The following is a 16,953-nucleotide window of genomic DNA, read 5'->3' as shown; positions in this document are numbered from 1 at the left end:
AAAGAAGCTTATAATTAGTGTTGATGTAAATTATAAGGTTTTCACACAATGTTTTGTATCGATTGGTAGAGTGCGATTTGTTGACTTCATGTGAATAAGTTACCTTTAATTGGATTGTTTGAATAAATTTTAGGGTGAAGGGTGAAAGAAAACACTCTCGTGTGTTTCCGTTAGGTAAATCGTCAATTTATATATTTTGTCATACTGTATAAAAAAAACTGTTTTGAATACACGCTCTTACCGCGGCTAAAGTAATTCTTTATACATAGAAATAAAGTTCAGATTAACATATATTTGTTAGGTAAAAATGAATCAGCTAGAGTCGAGAGGGCTTTAACTGTTCGTCTACTGATTTTTTTTCATAAAGTAGAATAGTTCAAATACAAAATGTATGTTCTATTGGGTATTTTATCATATTTAACTAAATAACCGTATAAAGGTTAGTACCTGGGGACCGAGCTTTGCTCGGGGAAAATTATTAGTTTACTCAGAAAAGTATTGCAGATACATTAATCCACTCCCAATATCCAGACTGCTAACCTTCACTACTTACTTGACCACTCCCTACGTCGTGGACCTGTTTGCCCTCCTTCCCTATACCATTTTAGAATTTCAGATACATAAATGCCACAGACAGTTCCCACACTCTGCACTGCTAGCATTACTACTTCCTACACCGTTTCCTACGTCATGGACCTGTTTTCCTCCCCTCTCGTAGCATTTTAGGATTGTAGATACCTTAATGTTATTCCCATAAACAGTTCTCAGACTCCGGACTGCTCACCTTTACTACTTCCTTCACCACTTCCTACGTCACGAACCTGTTTCCCTCCCTTCCCATAGCATATTAGGATTGCAGATTTCTTAATCTAATCGTCATAAACAGTTTTCACACTCCAGACTGCTCGCCTTTACTACTTCCTTCACCACTTCCTACGTCGCGGACCTGTTTCCCTCCATTCCCATAGGATTTTAGGATTGTAGATAACTTGATCTAATCGTTATTAACAGTTCCCACACTCCGGACTGCTCACCTTTACTACTTCCTTCACCACTTTCTACGTCGTGAACCTGTTTTCCTCCCTTCCCATAGCATTTTAGGATTACAGATTCAATAATCTAATCGTCATAAACAGTTTCCAAACTCCAGACTGCTCGCCTTTACTACTTCCTTCTCCTTCACCACTTCCTACGTCGCAGACCTCTTTCCATCCCTTCCCATAGGATTTAAGGATTGTAGATAACTTGATCTAATCGTTATTAACAGTTCCCACACTCCGGACTGCTCACCTTTACTACTTCCTTCACCACTTCCTACGTCGCGGACCTGTTTCTCTCCCTTCCAATGGCATTTTAGGATTGCAGATACCTTAATCTAATCTTCATTGATAGTTCCAACACTCCGAGCTGCTTGCCTTTACTACTTCCTTCATCGCTTCCTACGTCGCAGACCTGTTTCCCTCCATTCCCATAGCATTATTGGATTATAGATACCTTAATCTAATCGTCATAAACATTTCCCACACTCCGGACTGCTCACCTTTACTACTTCCTTCACCACTTCCTACGTCACGAACCTGTTTCCCTCCCTTCCCATAGCATTTTAGGATTGCAGATTCCTTAATCTAATCGTCATAAACAGTTTTCACACTCCAGACTGCTCGCCTTTACTACTTCCTTCACCACTTCCTACGTCGCGGACCTGTTTCCCTCTATTCCCATAGCATTTTAGGATTGTAGATTCCTTAATCTAATCGTCATAAACAGTTTCCACACTCCAGACTGCTCGCCTTTACTACTTCCTTCACCACTTCCTACGTCGCGGACCTGTTTCCCTCCATTCCCATAGCATTTTAGGATTGTAGATTCCTTAATCTAATCGTCATAAACAGTTTCCACACTCCAGACTGCTCGCCTTTACTACTTCCTTCACCAATTCCTACGTCGCGGACCTGTTACCCTCCATTCCCATAGCATTTTAGGATTGTAGATTCCTTAATCTAATCGTCATAAACAGTTTTCACACTCCAGACTGCTCGCCTTTACTACTTCCTTCACCACTTCATACGTCGCAGACCTCTTTCCATCCCTTCCCATAGGATTTTAGGATTGTAGATTCCTTAATCTAATCGTCATAAACAGTTTCCACACTCCAGACTGCTCGCCTTTATTACTTCCTTCACCACTTCCTACGTCGCAGACCTCTTTCCATCCCTTCCCATAGGATTTTAGGATTGTAGATAACTTGATCTAATCGTCATAAACAGTTTCCACACTCCAGACTGCTCGCCTTTACTACTTCCTTCACCACTTCCTACGTCGTGGACCTGATTCCCTCCCTTCCCATAGCTTTTTAGGATTGTAGATTCCTTAATCTAATCGTCATAAACAGTTTTCACACTCCAGACTGCTCGCCTTTACTACTTCCTTCACCACTTCCTACGTCGCGGACCTCTTTCCATCCCTTCCCATAGGATTTTAGGATTGCAGATTCCTTAATATAATCGTCATAAACAGTTTCCACACTCCAGACTGCTCGCCTTTAATACTTCCTTCACCACTTCCTACGTCGCGGACCTGATTCCCTCCCTTTCCCATAGCATTTTAGGATTGTAGATAACTTGATCTAATCGTTATTAACAATTCCCACACTCCGGACTGCTCACCCTTACTACTTCCTTCACCACTCCCTATGTCGTAGACCTGTTTGCCCTCCTTCTTTATACTATTTTAGAATTGCAGATACATAAATGCCACAGACGGTTCCCACACTCTGCGCTGCTAGCCTTACAACTTCCTTCCCCATTTCCTACGTTATGGACCTGGTTCCTCCCTCCCATTACATTTTAGGATTGCAGATACCTTAATTCAATCGCCATAAACAGTTCCCACACTCCAGACTGTTCGCCTTTACTACTTCCTTCACCACTTCCTATGTCGTGGACCTGTTTTCCTCCCTTTCCATAGCATTTAAGGATTGCAGGTACCGTAATCTAATCGTCATAAACAGATCCCACACTCCACACTGCTACCCTTGACTATAGAATCTAGTAATCTTCAGTATAATCTTTGCTCAATAGTAACAACTGATGTTTTTCCTTTTGTACTGTATTTTGTTTTGCTAGTATACTGTGGATAGACTAATTACAAGTCTTTTGTTTACTTTTTCCTTGTTATTTAATTCAGCCAACATGGTTACCTAGCAACCCATAAGACTAATGTTAAAAAAATGTGATTTTCAGTTTCATTTTTCTACGTAATTAGATTTTTGTTGGCAGTTCTAATTGCAGTAAACTCGTTTTTAGGCCAGAAATAAACTATATACAACATTTGAAGAAAATCGTCGGAGCCGTTTTCGAGATCTTGGTGCAAGCATACATACATACATACATACATACATACATACATACATACAAGCAAACTTTGCTCGTATTAGAGTATAGGATTTTACAAAAGATAACAATTTATCAATATACCGTTTCATATAAAGTACTGCAAATGTAATGTAAAAATTGTATAGCTTATTTTTACTTTCTCCCCCTATACCATAGTATATGGAGAAAGTATTGTTTTCGTCAAAATTTTCGAGTTTGAGTTTTGAGTGGATATATCCGTTTTGGGTCCCCCTAGACCCAAAAAAGTGGTTTTCAAAGTGATGTCTGTGTGTGTGTGTGTGTGTGTGTGTGTCTGTGTGTCTGGATGTGTACAGAGCTAGGGACTACACCCGTGGTCCGATTTTGATGAAATTTGGTATGTAGGTTCTAATCCATGGCATCTCCAGGCGTTTTTTTCATTTTTTTGAAATTTTGATTTTTAATGGGGATTTTCCCATAAAAACCCATAAAAACCGGAAAAATCGGATTTTCTCGAAAATGGCCCAAACGATTTTGATAAAAATGTGGTATGTTGTAGCCCTTTAAATTCTGAACAAAACGGTACACATCCCATTTCTGTAAAAATTACGGTTCAAAAGTTATGGTAAATTATGTTATTTTCCCATAAAAACCCCATAAAATAACGAAAAATAGGATTTTAGAAAAAAATCCGGTTTTATTTTAACATAGTATGTTATGATCCTTAAAATTTTGATCGTTTTTTTCATTTTAAAAACATTTATATTTTTAATGGGAATTTTCCCATATAACCCCATAAAATAACGGAAAAATAGGATTTTCCCAAAAACGGCCCGAACGATTTTGATAAAATTTTTGGATGTTATAGTCCTTTATATTCTGAACAAAATGGTACAAATCCCATTTCCGTAAAAATTATGGTTCAAAAGTTATTGTAAATTATGTTATTTTCCCATAAAACCCCATAAAATAACGGAAAAATCCGATTTTCGCAAAAATGGCCCGAAAGATTTCGATAAAAATTTAGTATGTAGTTCTTTAAATTGTGAACAAAATTGTATAAATCCCATTTCCGTATATTTACTCTCACCGCTTACACATGATAAAGGTTGTTGACAAACTTATGGGAGAAAGTATGTGTCAGAATGCTGATACCGTTTATTTTTTATTTGGTAGTTTAACACATCCTGCATCATGTCTGCATCTAACCTTATCCAATTAACCAAAACAAATCAAATAATAATAACAGCAAAAAAAAAATTAAAGCTATCAATACGCTTAGTAAATACTACATTCCCTTTTGTGAATACATTATCCTTATGGTGCCATGACTAAAAATTGGTTCATCACATGGGTTAACCGTATCTTTTCAAAATTCGCCAACTTTTTTAGCTTGCGTCGAAAAGAGACACTGTGAGCCATTGATGAATTATACTAGCAATTTGTTTTCCTTGTTTGCACCTAACTTGACATCCCTCCTTGTAACCAACTGTTTTTATGACAAGTTTAAACTAAAGTAAACTATGATAATTGTAATTTTCATCTTTTTAAATAATTTGCTCATAATATTAAGTTACATTTTCACGAAAACATGTATAACCGTAATTGGATTTAATTAATCATTTCATTCAAAGATTGTCCAAAATTGACAGACATTTTGTATCTTTAACCAACAAAGTTAAAAAATATAACCGTCCTGAAGATTGATAAATGTATACCAAATGCAGAGTCTAGGCCAAATTAGTTTAAATTCAAATCCATTTATGGCCCAAATATCGAAAAACTTTAAATATATGATAGCTTTACAATATTGGCTGCATGCCATTCCGATTGTTCATTTGTTTGTTTGAAAATATGTTGTGTTTGCCAAGTTGTTCTACACCTATGAACCGAACTTTAAAAGATTCGAGAGAGATGTCCAAGGACTTCAGGAATATTACCTTTTTAATGTATTTTCAGCTATAGACTTCAGCTAGCAGTTTATATTATACTTCTTGCCAAACTTTATCATTGCGTCACCCATGACACCTTAGTTACCATTTATAAAATCAGTACACTTAAGCAACGAGTTGTTGTGTAAGAAATTGCCAGACAGTGATTGGACATTTAAATTTGTACGCAATTTGTCGTATATTAGACGAAATTCTTATTTATTCGGATCACGAATAATTAACTTTTCAAGTACAAATCCGGTTCTTTGACCGGATCTATTAAAATGAGGGAATCAAGAACTCAAGTGTTTTCAATCACTCGTTTACTTCATGAGGTTTTTATATTTTACCATACACTTCTTGAAGTTGCTCCCACACAGATTTGTCAACAAAGTTCAATAGTTTCGGGTCAATCTGATCTTCTTTGCTCATTCGCAGTATTTTGACCGGGGTCATGTGCCCGTCGTGAGATGTTATGCGAAGAACCTTCCCGACTTTAAGACTGCCCCTAACGTCTTCGTGCTTCTCCAGGTATCTAAGGCCGTAGTCAGCATTTTCTGTTACGTACTTGGCGTAGATGTTGTTCACAGGTGCTCTTGCGAGTTTCTTCATCGCAAAATCCAGCCCGTAAATGACTCGGCCAATCGGTGGTGTTATTATACTTCCCGCATACTGAGCCACGAACAATATCAAGTTGACAAAAGCATATGCGGCCAGAGTCCACCTGATTTTAGGCCTCGATTTCCTTATAACATCCAAATTGAGGTCGGAAAGAGACGCGTCTCGGTCTTTGATATTCAGTTCGTCTTCAAGCTTAATTTTCTTTTTCATTTGACTCATTTTCTTGTTGTTTTCGTCTATCTTCTTCTGTGCAGCGGCCACTGCTGTGGTTCCTGCTGCTACAGCGGCCAAGGCTTTCGGGTCTTTCAAGATTTTAGGGTCTACTTTTATAGCTGGAGGGGTTGTCAGCTGTTCTGTGGGTTTACCATTTGAAGCAGTCTTTGGTTTTTGTTTGACAAGGCCTGTTGGAATCTCCTCATCGGACTCTGATGAATCCTTGGGTTTCTTGCTCCAGAAGAATCCTCTGGATGGTTTCTTCTGTGTAGCCGCCGCTGCTAGGGTTGCCGCTGACGCGACTGCTACTGTTTTAGGGTCTGTAGGGACTTTAGGGTCGACCTTTACCACCGGAGTTATCATATTTGTATCTGTAGGCTTAGGTTCTGGCTTTTTATCGTTGGAATCAGTTTTCGGCTTGTCTTGAGATGGTTGCTGTTTTACAAGACTTGTTTGAAGTTTCGCCACAGATTCAGGTTTCTTGCCTTGGTAGAGTCCTCCATACGAGTTCTTCTCTGCAGCCGCCATTGCTGCCAAAGCTAACGCCGATGCAGTTGCTATTTTTTCGGTGTCTTTCGAGATTTTAGAGTCAACATCTTTCGTCGGAGGCGTTGCCGGCTTGGGATCTGCGGGCTTAGTTTCTGACTTCGGATCTGCGGGCTTGGTTTCTTTCGGAACTGCGTGTTTATATTCTGACTTCTTATTTTCCTTATCAATTGAATCTGGCTTCACTTTATCTTGAGGTTTTGCGGGATTCGGATCTGCGGGCTTGGTTTCTTCCGGAACTGCGTGTTTATATTCTGACTTCTTATTTTCCTTATCATTTGAATCTGGCTTCACTTTATCTTGAGGTTTTGCGGGATTCGGATCCGCAGGTTTACCTTCTGACTTATCCTTACTTTGATCGGTCTTTGGTTTACCTTGAGGTTTCTTCACTGTCACGAGACCTGTTTGAACCTCTTCCTCTGATTCTGACTTTGCCTCGGCCGTTCCTGTCGCCCATGGCCATTTGTAGCCTTCAGATGGTGCTATGACCATCACTAGCACAAGGCATCCTAGTATAAGTATCTGTAAGAAAATCACAATATGAGATACGTTGTTTTTGTTGACTATGAAAAAAGCATTTGAAATTCAGCCATAACACTAATATTTCTAATGGATTGATTGGTATCAAGTACAGGTTAAAAGTCTAATAAGCCACAATGATTGGTATTACAGCTTAAGAGCATAATTATGGACGCTGGTAGATTCAGTAATCAAACAAGTCAAAGGACATCATTAGAAACCAAGATCTAAAGAATGATAACTGGTTCAGACTAGGACTTAAAACTGATTGATGACAAGAGGTATTGGTAGTGACGTCACATGCACTGTATTGTATTTCAGATAGTGATTTGTATTGATTGTTGGATTGCGGAGAATGAAAACTATGAAAATGTTAAATATGAAAGTTTGACGAAGAAAAATAAACTACGTACACTACACTACAAATCATCAGTAGTGTTTCAATTTCGGTCTTTATGTTTCACTGTTTTACTGTTGTTGTGTAGAATTTTGTGACCATAGAATAACCAAGAAAATAAAAAAATAAAAATCCATTATAAAACAAAAATGTCGAAACAGAATCAAACTCCTCACCAATCAAATTTCAATGATAATGCTATATTCGATAATAAAGCTGTAGTCGAATTTATTTGTGTAGTTTAGTTGAGGAGACAAAATGCCTTGATTCCTTACTTGAACAACTCGGCCATTGATTGAGAAAATAAGCGACCTCACACATTGGTCAAAAGGAGCGACCATAGAATACAAATTTTAATTCCGTGGTCGCTGATATAAAGCCTAAGTGTAGTGCTTGGCTCATATGAGAGTTTTCACTGATTTGGTTAGCTATTGACACTTTAAAAGCTAAAATAGAACGGCCCTATCCTCCATACGTCATTGGCATTGACGTTTTGTGTACACAATTTACATATACGGTTCTTTATGTGTTCGGTTCTTTGATGTGTTATTGCTGTAATACCTTAAATTTCACACAGCCACAACAGATTTGGTTATCATTTTTGTTGTAGCGGTGTTTCCGGACCAAATATTTGACATATAAAAAGTGTTTAGTTACCTGATGTCACCTTATGGCCTAAGACAATCTATTGGTGCTTCAAGGACTAAAATACAATAAAGAGTATTCTTTGAATTAGTTGTTATACTAATAATCATGTATTAAACAGAAATTAAACTTCACACTATATAAATCAACCTATCAGTCATAAGGCTGAACATTACGCTATCCTAAATTGCAATACAAAACTTAAAATTAACTCTAACTTACTTTATTTATTTTATATTTATATTATTTTTAAATACTGCAAAAGTTTTGTGAATTTAGAAATTTCATATTCAACAAGTACTTACCAAGCGCATTTTGCTGAATTCTACTGGCCTGCGGTTCGATTGCGAAACGCTTCAACAGTTATGTGAACAGAACAATAATTACGACAAAAGTAATTATAATCCACAGCCATTCCACAATACCTGCTTATTGTGTTATCAATTCGAATGCCAGCGTACAATACCACTCTAGCTTTCATTAGCCTTAAAATAATGCAATAGATTTTGCTATATATTTTAAAAATTCTATGTTTGTTCTTTATTTTTTGTTTTGTAACTTTATTTACCTTTAGATCTTCATTTGTATAACAATGTCCAAGGTATCAAACAGGGTTTTTTATTAAAAGAATAATGTTTATAACCCGTTGACGTAATTTTCTTAATGAGAGGAGGTAAAATAATGCGTTTACACACACAGGTACTTAACTTATTATAATAATGACGCTTATTATAAACGTACAAGCACTCTTTACGACGCCTTTGGGGCGCGACTCTTAGATTGAACAGAATACTCAATAACTCACCCCCTCTACTATGTTGGTCACATGCCTGAGATGGTTCATAGCATTACTTAAAGTCAGGCCAACATGTGATCCTGGCCCTAAGGTTCCAATTGTTTCTGGCATTCAGTTATTTTATGGCCTAGACGTCATCGCATTCAAAGTCAAGCTGCTTTGCGCGGAGAAGTTAACTAGTAAATAGTGCGGAGTGGTAAATAACCTGGAACTGTGACACACAGGGCCAATTGTCCTCCCCCTTATCATTAGGATGACCATATCCACTGACAACAGGTACAACGAGGATGGTAGCACGGACGTTATGAACTTCAGTGTCACCTTCAACAACACGATGGAATACATCCACTTTGTGGTCAGAATCACGATCTTGGTTTTGCTCAAAGTGAGCCAGAGACTGTGATCCATGCGTTGATGGTATAAATGACTCGGTTCAGTTTTCATTGGACCAGCTCAACACAATGGGTGGCAATCAAAACCGCAAAGTCATATTTGTACCCAACTAAAAATCGGTTTTATGAGTCATCTCAGACCTCAGATGTCTGTCGTACGTGTTCCAGAGGTCCGGACCGAGTATGGAACCTTGGGCGGCACCAGAAGTGCACATTCACCGTAGACGAGCCTTCCGTAATCATAGAGGTGGTGGAACCGGAGGTAATCCTCTATGATGCGTATGAGGAAGGTATTCTCCAGAGTGTTCAGCATATCACACCAACTTGAGGGATTAAATATGTATTTATCACATCGAGTGTTACGAGCAGCACAACCAATTAATGCCATTCACTTATGACTCAGGGTTTAGTATACCTTTAAGAATTTAGCCTTTTTCTATCAAGTACGAAGATAATAGTCTCTTTGGCATTGTACTCCTTATTTCTTAGTTTTTGATTATTTCCGACCACGAAAATACAAACGATAAATTATTATTTTTTTACCCATTGGACTACATAATAGATACCGTTTAATATAATTGATACCGGTGGGAAATCTTTGCCATGTATGTTGGATATATTTTACTTATCCTAGGAAATTCTTGTGACATTCCATAATTTTTTCGTGCAATTGTATTTGGAAAATGTATTTATTTTATGTAATCTTTGAGGGAAAAATCAATAAAGAATGATGATGATAAATGATTTTGTTATTGTTTGAAAACTACCCATAACTTACTTGCTGTCCATTATCAATATTTTTTGTAGGCTTAGTTCTGATGGTTGTCGTTCCCAGTCTATCAATTTATTGTGCCTTCAAAACATCGACAGGCGGTAATGATACCAGGGGTTGGGTTTGTTTTGATTGAGGCACAAAGGTGAAATTACGCTGTGACAAAATAACATCATGATCGTGTATACGAGTGTGTGCTAATATGGTTAACAATAACTAACTTCTTCTATTCCACATAGTTATCCTTTACTGTAATTATATTCACAGAAGGCCTATAGAATAACACAAGACCGTAACAACAGTATAAAATATTGGTGTGTATGTCTTTTACCCTTGGAATCACGAAATACTGATACCTACTTACCTACTGATACTACTTAGGTAGTTGAGTGGTTATAGTGCTTGCTTGGTAATCAAAACAATACATAAAAATAATTAAACATAGACCGTCAGCTGTGCTAAGGTTACCATAGGTTCTGGCACACACCGCTAGGAGTGCCATGTAGTTACGGCGAACGCACTACGTCACTACATGCCACTCCCAGCGGTGTGCGCCGGAACCTATGGTAACCATGGTAACCACAGCACGGCTGACATCCTATATTTAATTCTTTTCGTCTATGTCAAAACCCACCAGTTCGATGTTTAGGAAAGTTAGTAGCTCTGTATAATCATTAGGCTTGACCAAATAAAGGCAACACTTGGCCAATCAGCTGGTCTAGTCAGTAACAAAAAGTTACTCAAAGAATTTCACCTCATTCTACACTCATACCTTACCCATATCCATAAGTATAAAAGAGGATGTTTGTATATATATATATATATATATATATTTGTTTGGCAATGATAAACTCAGACACCGCTGAACCGATTGCCACGAAACTTGGTACATACGTGTAGAATTCCATGGAATAGGTTTATACACCATCAATTTCGTGATCCGCCGACCAGTGGCTCTGGGGTTTCCCATGTTAACCTTATGATAAATTGAATTAATGAATCTTAACAGCTGTTTCAATTAAACAAGTTGGTTCTGTTCTATGATGTTCAATAGCATTAAAGTTACAAGGATTGCCAACAGGGTGCAGCACTATTATTTCTTTTACATTTATGACAACAGCTAATTTGCAACCAAAAGGTGAGTGAGCGTAGCGAACGAACTTTAACCTGGAGGCGAGTTAGCGTAGTGAACGAGCTAACCTGAAGGCAAGTGAGCGAAGCGAACGAGCTCCAACCTAAAGGTGAGTGAGCGTAGCGAACGAGCTCCAACCTAAAGGTGAGTGAGCGTAGCGAACGAACTTCAACCAGGACGTGATTGAGCCATGCGAACGAGATCATCTTGAAAATTAAGAAGTTAAACGGGGCAAAGCCCGCGGGTTACAGCTAGTTTGGGTTAAAATACGCACTTATGTGGCGTATCCTCTCAACTGGTAAATAGTGATGCCAATTAAAGGCATAACTTGTAATAATATATCAAAAGCCGATTACGAGTAAATGGTGAGTGTGGACGAATTATATGCAATATATATTTTACCAAGGCATTCTTTAGCTAAAATATTATCAATATGTCTACGATTTAAACAAAAAGGAACTGAATTTTCTCAAAATCAAACTGTCAACCTATAAAACTTAACTTACAATCCAACAACGTTACATTATTACCATCTAGGTCAACCAAAAAGGTTGAAAAGTACCTTGACTAATCAAAATAACGTGCATGTTTTTTCACACTTTTATTTCACAAATCACATTTTTTATTAGTTCGGAAGATCGTCGTCTCCTGCCCACCAGTTCTGGAGGATCCTGGAGGCAGACGAGGATATTTCGCTGGTGAAGGGAGGAAGAGGATCCCCTTTTTTCTCCACGTACACGGGTAACAGCTCTATATGGTCTGGTTTCACCTCGATTTCCACATATTTGACTCCAACGTGGTTGCGCAACAGTGATGAGTACGGGATGTTCTTATACTGTAAAATATGGACACATTTTGAATTGTAAGAAAGATGGAAGGGGTTTGTTTCGGAGTTGTGGGTTTATTATCTCTATAAAATTCAATTATGCTCAATATGTTATGCCAAATAAATACAATAATGATATTAGAACCTCTTAGTCTGTACAGTAATACCAGGATGTAATAATAGTAAAGTTTTACTGATTAAACTTTATGCTATTTTAGCTGACGTGTTTTGCGTTTAGGTTTTGGTTGCATTGTAGGGGTATTGGGATGTGATGGTAAAAGAGTTCTTGTGCTTAGTATTTATCATATAGTTTAATACAATCGTCTGAACAAAAACTATTTATTCTCTAATTTAGTTCTGGGTCATATGTAATTTCGTGGGATTTAGAATGAAGCGATTGTAGGATTGGTAAAACTTCATAAAATGTGTGTTTATTTAACATTTCATAAATCAGTCCATTGCATGTACAATGGCGCTATTTGAACCTGACTGGAAAGAATTTGTAAATTCTTTGTTTATGTTACTTTAAAAAAGGTTTAATTCCACCGATTCTTTCATTTCAGACTGGGTTTAATCTTACTAATATTATAAATGTGAAAGTTTGTGTGTTTGTTTGTTTGTTTGTTTGTTTGAAGTTCAATCACGCATAAACTACTGGATGGATTGGGCTGAAATTTGGCATGGTGATAGGTCACATTCCTGATTAACATATAGGCATATTCGTATCTCAAAGATCCTTTCGGGCTCCGCCCCAGTGGCTCTGTAGTTTCCCATGTTAACCTTATGAGTATTCATAATAAAGGGGATTAAAGAATTTAGTCAGCTGTTTTAACTAAAAAAGTTGGTTCTATGATATGCTAAAGCAAGTTATAAGATTTACCAACAGGGCGCAGAACTATAATTCTTTTGGTTTTATGAATCAACAAAAAACTGTGATATGCAATGAGAACTTTCAAAGTAGGACTGTTTACAGTTAGGTTTATGTTTTTAACTTCATGAATAATTTGTGATATTTTGTGAATTGTGAATAATTTATCTGTCTCTGTTGCTTAGGTGAAGTGGTAGAACATTATCGCCATGGTAGATGTGTAATACTAAAGTATACCTTAAATGTTATTATAGTAAACAATTTTCTTCAAATTTGTTCTCCCCATTGCAAACGCAAAGCTTGAGTATAACTGCAATAAGCATTTTATACTTGCATGCCAACCCCGTACGAAGGTCGGGTATTCTGCTAGTCATCTGATAATTAGAACTTTGTTTGAATTTTTTTCTTATTGTACTATCAATCTTATTTCACTCTATTGCAGTGGTGAAAACTTAAAAGGTGAATTTGGATCTATTAACTTGTATTCAATTACGTTAGTTATATCACGTAGATTTAGATGTTAGCTACATACGGAGAGCCGGAAAACAAGACTCTGTCAACCCATGTTTATAATGTAAAATGTCTTTGTATTATCCAAAGCAACAATCCTGCAAAGTTTTTCGAGAGAGTTCACAAACACTCCGTATAGTTTTAACTCATAAGTAAATGTAGCAGCTAAGTTAGTTCTAAGCTCTAACTTAATGAAAGAAAAATTGATCCTGAAAAACTTTGATAGCTTTTTATATATCTTAGCGTGACCTAGCCACCCTTCATTGAACTTTGAATAAATAGATTGAAGTAAATCAAATGTTTTACTATGTAACCAAGCTAAGCATAGTTTTCACTCTATTCTGCTCTCACCTCGAGTTTATATCCTGCTTAAAATACACCATTTTCTCAAACTACTTAACTTTCAAAAACCATTGAGTATGTAAGTAATTAATGTTCTCTACAGCTTTATCAATTAAATTATCAATTTCAATTATTTAAGATGGGGACGCCACTATGTGCGTATTTTAACCCAAATATGAGTGAAAGATGAGTGTAGGATGAGTGGCGCGATCTTGTAGTCTTGTTAGTGTCTAAGGCCGACATGTTCCTTAGACACAGCTGTTAATTAATAGCCCATACAGCTAATGGCAACTAAGGGACCTACAGTTTATAGTGGAATCCAAACCACATTTTTCCTTGTAATTTACAAATTGGTCTAATTATCAGGATAGTACTGCGGATAGTCGTAGTTTTTACTAGTGCGGACGTTAATCCACACCAGGGAGCATCGCATCCACAGTGCATGTCTATAAATATCCACAATTCGTGACCTCCTAGTAGCTGGATTACAGGACGACACCACCCGTCCCAGTCTCAATTTACAGTTCAATGACGATGGGTGGCTTGGTCAAGCTAAAGAATATTAAGCTACTATCGTTTTTCAGGATCAAATTTTCTTTGTTACTATTAAGTTAGAACTTAGAACTAACTTGAAATAGTACACAAAGAAAAATTTAAAACCCACCTCCAGATAAGCGTGGACAAAGTCACTAACTCTCTGCTGATGTTTGGTCCACGTCTCCTCTAAACTCTGCCTCCTCCCTTCGTCGTCCAAGACGATAGACTTGACAAAAGGGAACAAGAAGGATTTGTCAACCAAGTACGCGCCAAGAGCCGCGACTGTACAATGAGTCATGTGTATCAGCATCAGCCTCTGAATGTGTCTTCTCTCCTTGACCAAAGTGTACGCATAGTACTCCACATTGAGGTCTACTTCGTCCTTCAGTGACGTAGGAATATCCTCAAACCTTACAGAGAACAGTTTCTTCAGCGCTCCGGAATTGTTTATTTCTCTGTGGACCAGGGTACTTTGTTGGCTCACGTACTCGCTGACTTTATGCTTGTCAAAGCTTAAGCTCCTAGTGACAGGGTCCCCCAGGGCTGGGATCAAAAGAATTAAGAAAATCACTGTACCTGAAACCTGTGTTTGTTTTAGAATCACGTTTATCTTACTAAAGACTACTGGATTGTAAAATGTGAAATTGTTTACGTGGTGTATGAGAATGTCCAATGGTCAATTTCGTGGACCAATTAAGCTGAAATTTAGCAAAAAAAATTACAAAGTGAAAATATGCCACAAACTAACACAATGAATTTTTTAACTCTTTTAGGGCTCCGCCCCACTGGCTCCCATAGGTGCCATGTTATCATTATCAATACATTAAATATAGAGATTTATTTACTTTACTACAGTACCCAATGTTGTTGAATTATTTTGGATCTACTGTTTTCAAATAAATATAAGTGGGGGCTTAAATTAAGTACTCATTGAAATGACCTTATGTTTAAAAATTAATTTAGTTACAGTATTTTTTTACACGAATCACTAACTTTTGTCATACATACACTATACTAAGGAGCCTACAGAATAATTTAAACCTGAGTTGAAAGAAAGAGAACTTAAATTAACTATTTACGTTCAAAATCTTTTTCATAAAGCAAAAAAACTATACTCTTCCCGTTGTAAAGCACGGATTATCAGATTTATAGCCTTATAATAGATAAGCGAATATTCTCCTTTTACAACTTTAAATCATCCTAATTTAGTCCAAAACACTACCTTAACTGGTTTTTAAGCTTAATCACTTCCCGTAATGATTTAACCATACAATATGAAAAATAATATATAGGCTATGCTGTACATTTTCAAGAATATTTACCGCTCATATTTAGTGGCAGAGTAACTACAGTGTGGCTTATCATGGAACCCAGTATGGAGAGCATTGTGAATGTATTAATAAACTCTATGCTCGCAAAAAGATGTCCTGTTGATTTACCAGTAACACATTAGAGAAATGCCTTGAACAATAAGGCTACTACTAAATTTTCAAATTACAATTTTTTTAAATCTGCATCAATCTTATATCATCGTATTCTTATTTATTATCTTTGTAACATTGTAACATAGATTTACTCATGTGGCTTCAATAAACGTTCCATATCGTTTTATATGTTTTCATTCATATGCTGGTTATTTCAACTACTAAATTAATTAACTAGATTTTTACTTGTTTTGATGAATATAATTTCATAAATGAAAATCTTTGCACATACACAACAATATACAGCAAATTCCACAGGTTTTCAGTTCAATGAAATTCGCAATTGTTTATACAGTCAAGTTTAGTCTCAACATAAGTAAATCTAAATCACATAGTTTGAATCCAACCTTACTCACCATGGTAAAGCTAAAATACATCGGTCATTTGTGAATCCATTTTACACTCGGTGTGCAAAGAGTTGTGGAGGCGGACCAACTGTAGTGATGTAATTGTAATTAGCCAACTTGCCTTCTGTGGTGAAATAACCAAACTTGTGGCTTTACAGCTACAAAACACACGAGATAAACACAAAACTTCACGGGACACATCCTCAAATAAGTCTTTTTTTAGCAATGTTTCACGTTTGTCGATATTTATACATTCCAAACATTGTGTGTGCTTTAATTTTTATTTCATTATAATAATTGGAAGATATATTTACAAAATAGCAGATTAACTGAAGTGTTAAGAATATGTTGTGGTTATTGTTATGTTGGAGTTTATTTTGTATTTATTTTATTATTTTTACATTTTGTCAGTGAACGATCTAAAAGTTTTTGTCTCGTTGATGTACAACGTTGACCTTTTTCATACTTGTAAATACATGACTTATGGGTCTGGAAACGGTCTCGCTTGGAATCTAATCGAAAAAGGGAAACTGAAAAAATCCGCCAGGGCGAGCACTATAACCAACCAGGTGGCAGTCTATTCAACAACTGTTTACAAGTCCTAACGGTAAACCGGTTCGGTTGGAAACTGATTAAACGTTTTCCAAATCCATCAACCATGTATGCAAGGAATGATCTTACAATAATGTTTGAAACACAACTGTTGTACAACTTTAAAGTAA

General features: G+C 36.8%; 2 protein-coding genes across 2 annotated transcripts; both read right to left on the bottom strand.

Annotated features, from left to right (window-relative positions):
• Positions 1 to 5,592: 5,592 nt before the first annotated feature.
• Positions 5,593 to 8,645, bottom strand: LOC128992486 (uncharacterized). The gene is made up of 2 exons (XM_054416081.1): positions 8,531 to 8,645; positions 5,593 to 7,186 (listed from the first exon to the last, which is right to left on the bottom strand). The coding sequence occupies exons 1-2, from the start codon at positions 8,537 to 8,539 to the stop codon at positions 5,624 to 5,626; spliced, it is 1,572 nt and encodes a 523-aa protein (XP_054272056.1). The 5' UTR covers positions 8,540 to 8,645; the 3' UTR covers positions 5,593 to 5,623.
• Positions 8,646 to 11,909: 3,264 nt separating this feature from the next.
• Positions 11,910 to 16,335, bottom strand: LOC128983370 (uncharacterized). The gene is made up of 3 exons (XM_054402631.1): positions 16,241 to 16,335; positions 14,528 to 14,983; positions 11,910 to 12,152 (listed from the first exon to the last, which is right to left on the bottom strand). Exons 1-3 carry the CDS (start codon positions 16,259 to 16,261, stop codon positions 11,943 to 11,945), a joined length of 687 nt encoding a protein of 228 aa, XP_054258606.1. The 5' UTR covers positions 16,262 to 16,335; the 3' UTR covers positions 11,910 to 11,942.
• Positions 16,336 to 16,953: the final 618 nt, after the last annotated feature.

The sequence above is a fragment of the Macrosteles quadrilineatus genome, unplaced genomic scaffold, assembly GCF_028750875.1.
Source record: "Macrosteles quadrilineatus isolate MER2022 unplaced genomic scaffold, UCM_ALF_1.0 Scaffold_1__1_contigs__length_201487025, whole genome shotgun sequence".
Lineage (NCBI taxonomy): Eukaryota > Metazoa > Arthropoda > Insecta > Hemiptera > Cicadellidae > Macrosteles > Macrosteles quadrilineatus.
This window is presented reverse-complemented; position numbering and strand designations above follow the sequence as displayed.

Bases quoted from the DNA above. Each gene is read 5' to 3' on its own strand.
- LOC128983370 (XM_054402631.1), bottom strand. From the start codon at position 16,261: ATGTATTTTAGCTTTACCATG. The intron at 14,984-16,240 runs GTGAGTAAGGTT...AAACAAACACAG, and splicing joins TGTATTTTAGCTTTACCATG to GTTTCAGGTACAGTGATTTT. The intron at 12,153-14,527 runs GTGGGTTTTAAA...CATATTTTACAG, and splicing joins TTGTCCACGCTTATCTGGAG to TATAAGAACATCCCGTACTC.